The 12,011-nt window shown below is 45.5% G+C and overlaps 1 protein-coding gene across 1 annotated transcript in view; it reads left to right on the top strand.

The window, feature by feature from the left end:
- The window catches only part of tph2 (tryptophan hydroxylase 2 (tryptophan 5-monooxygenase)), a 195,389-nt gene that overhangs the window by 18,320 nt on the left and 165,058 nt on the right, over positions 1–12,011 (top strand). The window contains exon 3 of the mRNA XM_028818446.2: positions 10,829–11,012. Coding sequence (XP_028674279.1) covers positions 10,829–11,012 — 184 coding nt within the window. The remainder of the gene's footprint in view (positions 1–10,828; positions 11,013–12,011) is intronic.

Below are 12,011 nucleotides of genomic sequence, written 5' to 3'. Positions count from 1 at the left end.
CACAGTGTGAGTGCTTCCCTGAAGAAATCAGTGCTGTGAGGGCTAACAAACCTGTGTCTTCTAACAGCCATTTAATATCACTTGATCTATCACTTGATACTTCCTTGGGTCTACTCAGAGTGGGAGGCAGACTCCGTAAGGCTACTGCACTACCTGAAGACACACTTCATCCTATAGTACTAGCCCCAGACCACCAAGTAACAATGCTAATAATTCAAGATTATGACAATCGTCTTTTACACGCTGGTCCCGAAAAAGTATTTGCCGAATTAAAAAGAACCTACTAAATACTCAGAGGTCGTCAGGCTATAAAGAAACATCAGAGAAGTTGTGTGGAGTGTAGGAAGTGGCGCAGTAAACCAGTTGTACCTAAAATGGCTGATCTCCCCTCAGCTCGACTACGAATTCATCATCCCCCATTCTGGTCAACAGGGATTGATTGTTTTGGCCCTTATATAATCCGTATTGGTAGAAGACATGAGAAAGGGTGGGGTATAATATTCAAATGCCTTACTACAAGGTGTGTACATCTGGACCTGCTATGCAGCATGGATACAGATTCATTTTTACGTACAGTCAGATACTTTGTGGCAAGAAGAGGGAAACCTTATCAATTCCTATATGACCAGGGCAGCAATTTCAGAGGGGGTGATCAGGAACTCCAGGAGGCCTTTGCTGCATTGGAACCAGATCTGAAAGCCCGACTATCTAACCAAAAAATTAATTTCATGCTTAATCCACCTCATGCTCCACATTTCGGGAGAGGGAAACTAAATCTGTCAAGTCTTCCTTACAAGTCATTTTGAAGGACCAAGTTGTATCGGAGGAAGTTTTGATGACTGTGCTGATTGAGGTTGAAGGTATTCTCAACTGTAAGCCGCTAGGGTATGTGTCATCAAACATAGCAGATCCGGACCCTATCACACCTAACTTACTGCTGATGGGGCAGCAGGATGCACCTCTTCCTCAAGCTGTGTATGGACCTAGTCAAATTCTGGGATGCCGACATTATAGACAGAGCCAGGTCATTGCTGATCATTTTTGGAGACAGTTCATTCAGTCTTATTTGCCAAATCTTCAGCTCCGACAGAAGTAGCAAAATTCTAATCTGGATCTTAAGGCTGGACAGGTAGCTTTGACAGTGGATCTGCAGTTACCTAGGGCTCAGTGGCCCATCGGATGGGTTATGAAGGTCTTACCAAGTGACGATGGAAGAATAAGAGCTGTAGAAATGGACATTAAAGGGAATAAATACATGCGTCCAGTGGCCAAACTAATTGAACTCCTGGAAATGCCTCAGGATCAGAACATAATTATTTGAAAATTCAGCAGGGACCTTTGTGGATTACAAATTTACAGTGTAAATTTGTGGGGCGGCTGTACAAAATTCCCTGCTTCATACTGAACCTAGGCAAGATACGTCGCACAAGATTATTGCACATGCACGGCGTTTTGTTGCTGAATTGTAACGTGCTCACAGTCTCTACCTGCTTGTTTGCATTTTTTCAAGTTATAGTTTGCTGTTACCTTTTGTAACTGTGTGTTGTGCGTTACTGATAAAGTAAGTTGTTTCTTTTTTGCAGTGTCCACTGTAACTTAATATCTTAGTTAATGTTGAAACTTACAGTATGTTGATGTTCAGTATAAGTATACAAAAGCGCTATTATGGCTATGTTTGCTGTTTGCGAATGAACATATTGTTAAGTCTGTGCTCTGTTGACCTTTGGGGAGAGATATGCCGTACATTATTTTGCTCCAGGACGTTAAAATGTGTTGATTTTTGCAGTATTAAACGTAAAGGTTTTTTTTTGTAAACGAATGCCGTCTTGGGCATTATGCTGTACCTTTAATTCTGGTTAATACGGTAGTGCCACCTACTGGTTTGATTAAACAATACTTAAAGTTGAGTAATTGATGTTTAACATTGCTCCTCCTGAATACTATGTAACTTTGACATTTAATTAGTTATGTTCATATATGTATTCCATTTGTATTTGTGCACTTATTGTATTCATTTATTTTTATTTAGATACCACACATGCACTTACGTATACAAATCTATTAAAGCACTTGAAGCAAGCTGGAAAAGGGTGTTATCTACTCTCTGGTGTAGCTGTGGTTCTTTCTAGCACAAGAATTAGGCCAACAAGTGTATACAGTAATCCCTCCTCCATCGCGGGGGTTGCGTTCCAGAGCCACCCGCGAAATAAGAAAATCCGCGAAGTAGAAACCATATGTTTATATGGTTATTTTTATATTGTCATGCTTGGGTCACAGATTTGCGCAGAAACACAGGAGGTTGTAGAGATACAGGAACGTTATTCAAACACTGCAAACAAACATTTGTCTCTTTTTCAAAAGTTTAAACTGTGCTCCATGACAAGACAGAGATGACAGTTCCGTCTCACAATTAAAAGAATGCAAACATATCTTCCTCTTCAAAGGAGTGCGCGTCAGGAGCACAGTCTGTCAGAAAGACAGAGGAAAGCAAACAAATCAATAGGGCTGTTTGGCTTTTAAGTATGCGAAGCACCACCGGTACAAAGCTGTTGAAGGCGGCAGCTCACACCCCCTCCGTCAGGAGCAGGGAGAGAGAGAGAGACAGAGACAGAGACAGAGAGACAGAGAAAAACAAGCAGTCAAAAATCAATACGTGCCCTTCGAGCTTTTAAGTATGCGAAGCACCGTGCAGCATGTCGCTTCAGGAAGCAGCTGCACAGAAGATAGCAACGTGAAGATAATCTTTCAGCATTTTTATTTTTAGACGAGCGTCCGTATCGTCTAGGTGTGCGAACAGCCCCCCTGCTCACACCCCCTACATCAGGATCAGAGAAAGTCAGCGCAAGAGAGAGAGAGAGAAAAGTACGTTGGGTAGCTTCTCAGCCATCTGCCAATAGCGTCCCTTGTATGAAATCAACTGGGCAAACCAACTGAGGAAGCATGTACCAGAAATTAAAAGACCCATTGTCCTCAGAAATCCGCGAACCAGCAAAAAATCCGCGATATATATTTAAATATGCTTACATATAAAATCTGCGATGGAGTGAAGCCGCGAAAGGCGAAGCGCAATATAGCGAGGGATCACTGTAATCAGCACAGTAACGTACAACTGTCCCTCACAATACTGCTAGTGGCTGCCCACAGAAATGCCCAGGCGATGGGTCTGTGTAGAGTCTACAGATCTGTACCATTCACATGGGATTTTTGCTTTGCTTTGGATAAAAGAGTATTATTATTAATAATAATAATAATACATTTTAGTTATATAGCGCCTTTCCCATGCTTAGTTTAAGAAAGAACAGCAGGGTATACAGTACATAGCATTGTACAAATCAGATAAATAAATAAAGAAGAGTAAGATAGTAAATTCAGAGAAAAGCCTAACAGACAACATAATTGATGGCATAGCACACACACACAGGTTACATGAGCATCTTGACAGAGAAGTAAACTGAGAGAAGGGTAATAAAGTCAAGTAGAGCTAAAAAGCCTTCCTGAACAAATGAGTTTTGAGTTGTTTTTTAAAAGAATTCATAGAGTCAGCTGACCTGATTAATTTCGGTAGGTCATTCCAGAGTCTGGGCGCTATACAGCTGAAGGCCCTGTCACCCATGGAGTGTAGATTAGTGTGGGGTACAACAAGATTGCCAGAATCAGAGGACCTTAGTGGGCAGGCAGGCACATAGTGATGGAGAAGGTCACTGATATAGTTTAGCATGAGGTTATTTAAGGCTTTGTAGGTTATTAGTAGAATTTTATATTCAATTCTGTAAGACACAGGGAGCCAGTGAAGGCGAAGCAGGATGAGTGTGATGTGCTCACTGCTGCTGGTTCGAGTAAGGACTCTTGCAGCTGAGTTTTGAATAAGCTGGAGCTGTGATATAAGATTAGAAGGGGCACCTGCCAGTAGGGAATTACAATAATCGATGTGGGATGTGATAAAAGCATGAACAAGTTTCTCAGCATTAGAAAAGGAGAGGAAGGAACGAACACGGGATATGTTACGGAGGTGAAAGTAAGAAAGTTTCTTAATGTGATTTATGTGGGCGGAATAAGAAAGGAGGAATCAAAAATGACACCAAGATTCTTTACAGTAGAGGCAGGTCTGATGAGATCACCACTAAGATGGACTGGGAAGGAGCTCATTTTATTAAGTTGCACTTTAGCCCCAATTTGCGGGAGTTCAGATTTTTTGCAATTTAATTTTAAAGAGTTCTGCTCCATCCAGGTATTAATTTCACTAAGGCAGGTTGTGAGCTGAGAAAGCTCTGATGAAGTTCCACTTTTAACATTGAAGTAGAGTTGAGTATCATCTGCATAAAAATGATAGCCCAGTCCATAGCTATGAATAATATGGTCAAGGGGAAGCATTCAGATAAAGAAGAGCAGAGGGCTGAGCACAGAGCCCTGAGGAACTCCTTGTGTGACTGGCGCTGAGCTGGATCTACTGTTGCCAAGACTAATAAACTCTTGCCTATCAGTCAGATAGGACTTGAACCACTGGAGGCAGTGCCAGAGATGCCCAGCATGTTCTCCATTCTGGACAGTAGAATGTCATGTCTGACAGTGTCAAATGCTGCACTGAGGTCTAACAGAATTAATATGCTGATTTGTCCAGAGTCTGCTGCCATAAGCAAATCATTAGTTATCCGTAGAAGAACAGTTTCACAGCTGTGCCGTGCCCTGAAACCAGACTGAAAGGGTTCCATCAAATTATCAGAAGTTAAGCAATTGGTGAGTTGGGAAACTATAACATGCTGGAGAACTTTTGACAGGAAAGGTAAGTGGGAAATAGGCCGAAAATTGTTAAGATTGTCAGCATCAAGACCAGACTTTTTTAACATTGGGGTTACAGAATCGAGATTTTAAAAGTGAGCGGCACAGAGCCACTGTCAAGTGATGAGTTTATTATTGTTGTAACAGTCGGGATTAAGGCATGAAGGCAGGATTTAAGTAGTCTGCTGGGGATGGGGTCCAGTACACAAGTAGTTGGCCTCATCTTACAAAGCAGGTTATTAACAAACGCAGATGTGACTGGTGAGAACAAGGTGTGAAAAATCAAATCAGAGCTAATGACTTAAAGTGAAGGAGTGCAGCAAATCTCTCCAAGCCTGATGCTTATTCTATACTTTGCAGCTGAGAGGTCTCACCTGCACCCTTTCAGAGTTTTGAGATGGACGCCGTCTGAGTGGAGTTTACACTTTCTTATGCTACTATATTGCAGCAAATCCTAAATATATCACATCCAACAGTTTGGACAGTCTCCCCTAGGGGGCTACCCCTTAACATTAATAATGATTTGGGACTAGGCCAGCACTAAGCCTCCCAGACTCTTCAACACCTTCCCCGTGATTATCACACGTCAACAGCAGCATATATACAAGAAAATGTCATATTGTAATAAATGGCAAATGAGTACACCACTGTCTCCAAAACACCACAACCTAAGAATATACATTAAATGTATTACCGTATATGCTCACGTATAAGTTGGGTTTTGAAACCCAAAAAATCAATCATAAAATCAGACCCCAACTTATACACCCATTCAAAAATGCGACACTTAATTTTTTATTTTTTATTTTCGTCTTCTTGCCTCCTCCAATTTCGCATCAGTTTCTCAGATGTCTCGAATTTTGTTGCAGCAGCGCAGTTACCAATTTCTTTCACTAATTCAACAACATTTAATTTAAAACCAGTTTTATATTTTGTTTTGATCGAACGCTCCATTGTAGATCAGGGATGCTCTTACAATAAAGTTATATGAGGGTGTGAGATACAAAAAACACAAATAAATGCAAACGTCGCTTCGGAATACTTCGGGTATTACCATGTGGTCACGTAGGCACAATAGAGTGAGTGAGAGAAAGAGAGAGCGGTTAGGAGCACGTGCTGATACAGCGCATTGCCACACCCACATAGAAAAAAAAGGCCGTGTGCGCTGTGGTCACTCTCTCAGGTGGGCGTTAGCATATCATAATCTCTTGGACCAACAGCATGAGTTTTCCGCATTCGATTTATATGAACGACAATATAAAATACCAGAAATTATACGGTAAAATCAAATCCTCACTTATCCGCGGGAGAACTTCTCTGTGAGTATATACAGTATATACAAAAACAGCTCAGTCCATGGTTTGATGTTAGAGCATTAAATGATGCGTCCAAAAAAAAGACTATCATATCACGAGGTAGGTGAAAGGTGTATCTGGTCCCAAAAAGAATAAACCAATCAGCCCTAGCAGTATCCTGAAATTCAGGCGATACACGTGGCCCATTGGGTCACTTTCCTTTTCTCAGAATGCAGGATTCCCTTGGGAAGTGGAGGTACCAGGTTCAAACACTGAACAACAGGTTCATTCCCCTTGCTTTCATCTACTAGCATATTGGAAATTAACATCCATGTGGAAAATCCACTGACTCCGAGGCTCATTACTAACAGAATGTGAGGAGTATTTACTTGAAGGAGTGGACCTCCATAGATTATTGCACAAAAAACTTCACAATTCTATGTGTGAAATGTAATAATTAAACAATACAAAACCAAAATGTTTATTATGTTAATTGATTTAATTAATTAAATTAATTCCTTAACTTATATAGAGCTTTTCTCACTACTCAAAGCACTTTACATAGAGAGGGAGGAGCTACTTCAGCCACCAATGATGTGCAGCATCCATCTGGGTGATATGATGGCAGCCATTTTGTGTCAGTATTCTCACCACTCATGAGCTATTACAGTGTTTCTCAACCTTTAAGTATTTGCAACCTGAGTTTTCATAACAGTTTTAATGCACCCCCCCCAAGGTTTTTTTGAAAGGAGTCCACTAATACCAATTTGTTCTTTTTTAATTAATGATATATCCAGCCATCCATCCATCCATTGTCTCCCGCTTATCCGAGGTCGGGTCGCGGGGGCAGCAGCTTGAGCAGAGATGCCCAGACTTCCCTCTCCCCGGCCACTTCTTCTAGCTCTTCCGGGAGAATCCCAAGGCATTCCCAGGCCAGTCGAGAGACATAGTCCCTCCAGCGTGTCCTGGGTCTTCCCCGGGGCCTCCTCCCGGTTGGACGTGCTTGGAACACCTCACCAGGGAGGCGTCCAGGAGGCATCCTGATCAGATGCCCGAGCCACCTCATCTGACTCCTCTCGATGCGGAGGAGCAGCGGCTCTACTCTGAGCCCCTCCCGGATGACTGAGCTTCTCACCCTATCTTTAAGGGAAAGCCCAGACACCCTGCGGAGGAAACTCATTTCAGCCGCTTGTATTCGCGATCTCGTTCTTTCGGTCACTACCCATAGCTCATGACCATAGGTGAGGGTAGGAACATAGATCGACTGGTAAATTGAGAGCTTCGCCTTGCGGCTCAGCTCCTTTTTCACCACGACAGACCGATGCAACGCCCGCATTACTGCGGATGCCACACCGATCCGCCTGTCGATCTCACGCTCCATTCTTCCCTCACTCGTGAACAAGACCCCGAGATACTTGAACTCCTCCACTTGGGGCAGGATCTCGCTACCAACCCTGAGAGGGCACTCCACCCTTTTCCGGTTGAGGACCATGGTCTCGGATTTGGAGGTGCTGATTCTCATCCCAGCCGCTTCACACTCGGCTGCGAACCGATCCAGAGAGAGCTGAAGATCACGGCCTGATGAAGCAAACAGGACAACATCATCTGCAAAAAGCAGTGACCCAATCCTGAGCCCACCAAACCGGACCCCCTCAACACCCTGGCTGCGCCTAGAAATTCTGTCCATAAAAGTTATGAACAGAATCGGTGACAAAGGGCAGCCCTGGCGGAGTCCAACTCTCACTGGAAACGGGTTCGACTTACTGCCGGCAATGCGGACCAAGCTCTGGCACTGATCGTACAGGGACTGGACAGCCCTTATCAGGGGGGCCGGTACCCCATACTCTCGGAGTACCCCCCACAGGATTCCCCGAGGGACACGGTCGAATGCCTTTTCTAAGTCCACAAAACACATGTAGACTGGTTGGGCAAACTCCCATGCACCCTCCAGGACCCTGCTAAGGGTATAGAGCTGGTCCACTGTTCCGCGACCAGGACGAAAACCACACTGTTCCTCCTGAATCCGAGGCTCGACTATCCGACGGACCCTCCTCTCCAGGACCCCTGAATAGACTTTTCCAGAGAGGATGAGGAGTGTGATCCCTCTGTAGTTGGAACACACCCTCCGATCCCCCTTCTTAAAGAGGGGGACCACCACCCCGGTCTGCCAATCCAGAGGCACTGTCCCTGATGTCCATGCGATGTTGCAGAGGCGTGTCAGCCAAGACAGTCCTACAACATCCAGAGCCTTGAGGAACTCCGGGCGTATCTCATCCACCCCCGGGGCCCTGCCACCAAGGAGTTTTTTGACCACCTCGGTGACCTCAGTCCCAGAGATGGGGGAGCCCACCTCTGAGTCCCCAGGCTCTGCTTCCTCATTGGAAGGCATGTTAATGGGATTGAGGAGGTCTTTGAAGTATTCCCCCCACCGACCCACAACGTCCCGAGTCGAGGTCAGCAGCGCACCATCCCCACCATATACAGTGTTGACACTGCACTGCTTCCCCTTCCTGAGACGCCGGATGGTGGACCAGAATCTCCTCGAAGCCGTCCGAAAGTCATTCTCCATGGCCTCCCCAAACTCCTCCCACGCCCGAGTGTTTGCCTCAGCAACCACCAAAGCCGCATTCCGCTTGGCCTGCCGGTACCTATCAGCTGCCTCCGGGGTCCCACAGGACAAAAGGGTCCTGTAGGACTCCTTCTTCAGCTTGACGGCATCCTTCACCGCCGGTGTCCACCAGCGGGTTCGGGGATTGCCGCCACGACAGGCACCGACCACCTTACGGCCACAGCTCCGGTCAGCTGCCTCAACAATAGAGGCACGGAACATGGCCATTCGGACTCAATGTCCCCCACCTCCCTCGGGATGTGGTCGAAGTTCTGCCGGAGGTGGGAGTTGAAGCTACTTCTGACAGGGGGCTCTGCCAGACGTTCCCAGCAGACCCTCACAACACGTTTGGGCCTACCACGCCTGACCGGCATCCTCCCCCACCATCGAAGCCAACTCACCACCAGGTGGTGATCAGTTGACAGCTCCGCCCCTCTCTTCACCCGAGTGTCCAAGACATGTGGCCGCAAGTCCGACGACACGACCACAAAGTCGATCATCGAACTGAGGCCTAGGGTGTCCTGGTGTCAAGTACACATATGAACACCCCTATGCTTGAACATGGTGTTCGTTACAATCCGTGACGAGCACAGAAGTCCAATAACAAAACACCGCTCGGGTTCAGATCGGGGGGCCATTCCTCCCAATCACGCCCTTCCAGGTCTCACTGTCATTGCCCACGTGAGCATTGAAGTCTCCCAGCAGAACGAGGGAGTCCCCAGAAGGTATGCCCTCTAGCACCCCCTCCAGGGACTCCAAAAAGGGTGGGTACTCCAAACTGCTGTTCGGTGCATACGCACAAACAACAGTTAGGACCCGTCCCCCCACCCGAAGGCGAAGGGAGGCTACCCTCTCGTCCACCGGGGTAAACCCCAATGTACAGGCTCCAAGTTGGGGGGCAATAAGTATACCCACACCTGCTCGGCGCCTCTCACCGGGGGCAACTCCAGAGTGGTAGAGAGTCCAACCCCTCTCAAGGAGATTGGTTCCAGAGTCCAAGCTGTGCGTCGAGGTGAGCCCGACTATATCTAGCCGGAACCTCTCAACTTCGCACACTAGCTCAGGCTCCTTCCCCTTCAGAGAGGTGACATTCCACGTCCCAAGAGCCAGCTTCTGTAGCCGAGGATCGGACCGCCAAGGTCCCCGCCTTCGGCCACCACCCAACTCACACTGCACCCGACCTCCTTGGCCCCTCCCATAGGTGGTGAGCCCATGGGAAGGGGGACCCACGTTGCCTCTTCGGGCTGTGCCCGGCCGAGCCCCATGGGTGCAGGCCCGGCCACCAGGCGCTCGCCATCGAGCCCCACCTCCAGGCCTGGCTCCAGAGTGGGGCCCCGGTGACCCGCGTCCGGGCAAGGGAAAACGCCGTCCAAAATGGTTTTTCTTCATAGGAGGTTTGTTTAACCGCTCTTTGTCTCATCCCTCACCTAGGACCAGTTTGCCTTGGGTGGCCCTACCAGGGGCATAAAGCCCCGGACAACAGAGCTCCTAGGATCATTGGGACACGCAAACCCCTCCACCACGATAAGGTGACGGTTAAAGGAGGGGTAATGATATATCATAGATGCATATTTTATTATACCTACTTAACTTTTATCAACATTTATCTAACTCTATATTTATTTTTCTAGTATCAGAATGAAGTTTAAGTTAATTTGTTTTGGTTTCAATAGATGTATTTTTCATATTTTTGATTCTTCTTTTCTTTTTTTCACATCTTCGCGCCCCGCTTTTTGTTACTTCGCGCCCCCTTAGGGGGGCCCACCCTATAGATTGAGAACCACTGAGCTATTAGGTGGTTAAGGAGTGAGAGATAGTTAGCTAGTTGGAGACAGGGGGTGATTAGAGGGCCAGAATGACTAGGCCATGGAGGGCAATTTATGTGGTGCTGCTCCCCAAGAACATTCAGGTCAGCTGACGTCTCTAAATTAGCTTGATGTGTGTGAGTTGGGCAGCAAACCCAGATTTGGCTACTGCCTTGGCCCAATGCATTCGGGACTGGCTGAGGCTTCTTATAACCATGTGTTGGAAGAAACTAGTTAGAAAAAAGCAATGAAGGCCTAGGCATCTTTAGACCCATGCACACGTAGGCAATGTGTCTCACCACAGAACGGAATGGCACTAAGGTTACTTGTCTTGTGTTTTCTAGGAGAAGCACGTCAACCTAGCCCACATAGAATCCAGAAAATCCAAGAGAAGAAACTCTGAAGTGGAAATTTATGCTGACTGTAACTGCAGCAAGAAACAATTCAATGAGTTGGTGCAGGTTCTCAAGCTCCAGACAAGCATCATCACCCTGAATCCTCCCGACAACCTCTGGACCGAAGAGGAAGGTACTGCCAACTTCTTCTTTTCTAATACTGAATGGTTTAGTAATGCTTCCTGTAACAGGTATTAGTGCAGAAAGATGCCAAGTATTGATTTATGGAAAAGAAGCAGAGGTGGTTAGCATTGTTGCCCCTCAGCTCCAGACACCAAAGTCCATTTTCTAATTTGGTTGCTGCATAGAGTTGCATGCCATCCTGTAAAGGTTTTTCAATGGGCACTCTGATTTGCTCCCACACCCGAAAGTTGGGATTTTAGATAAAATTAAATACTGTATGTATCCATACAAGTTGAGTGAGTGTCTCTCATGCTGCTCAGGTATTTCTTTCATGGCTGGCTCTTCTTGGATACTGCTGGTATTGCTCCAGCTCACTACAACTTTCCAACAGAAAAGCAGTAGATGAAAAATTACTGACAGATCTTTAAATAATTTGCAATAAGCTGCTATGTCCCTGTCGTGTTCCTGGTAATACATTTAATTTTACCTATAGAAATTTATTGCAACAAATATTATATAATACTAACACTTTTTCTATGTTGTTAGATGACTATAGCTCTTTTCACTTTGCACGTAATCTAGGTAATGCATATGTAATCATGAAAAAATTCCACCACCGATTTCGACATCCCTAAGTGTGAAAATATCATTTTAATATAAAGTTTGATTATAAATAGAGATAAATGATTATGTATCGATATTATCAATTAGTTATGATGACAAAGAGATATGATATTTGAGAAATACAGCTCAACTGAAATTGGTACTGATGACCTTTTCCTCTATCTCAGTATACGAGAAAATCGAGGGGAGCACACTCACAATTTTTCCTTTTATTAAGGTGAACTAGCCTTGCTACCCATCAAAGATGGGCTGAAATCTAGACAATCAACATTGACCTCAGCGTTAACATTTCCAGTGCACCATTGATTGGAATGTATTTTGTAATATACGAAGTAATAAAATGCACTGCATTTGTCATTCCAACAGATGGCACATCACAAACATT

The sequence above is a fragment of the Erpetoichthys calabaricus genome, chromosome 1 (genome assembly GCF_900747795.2).
Source record: "Erpetoichthys calabaricus chromosome 1, fErpCal1.3, whole genome shotgun sequence".
Taxonomy (NCBI): domain Eukaryota; kingdom Metazoa; phylum Chordata; class Cladistia; order Polypteriformes; family Polypteridae; genus Erpetoichthys; species Erpetoichthys calabaricus.
The sequence above is the reverse complement of the archived record's forward strand: the minus strand, read 5'-3'. Positions and strand labels throughout refer to the sequence as shown.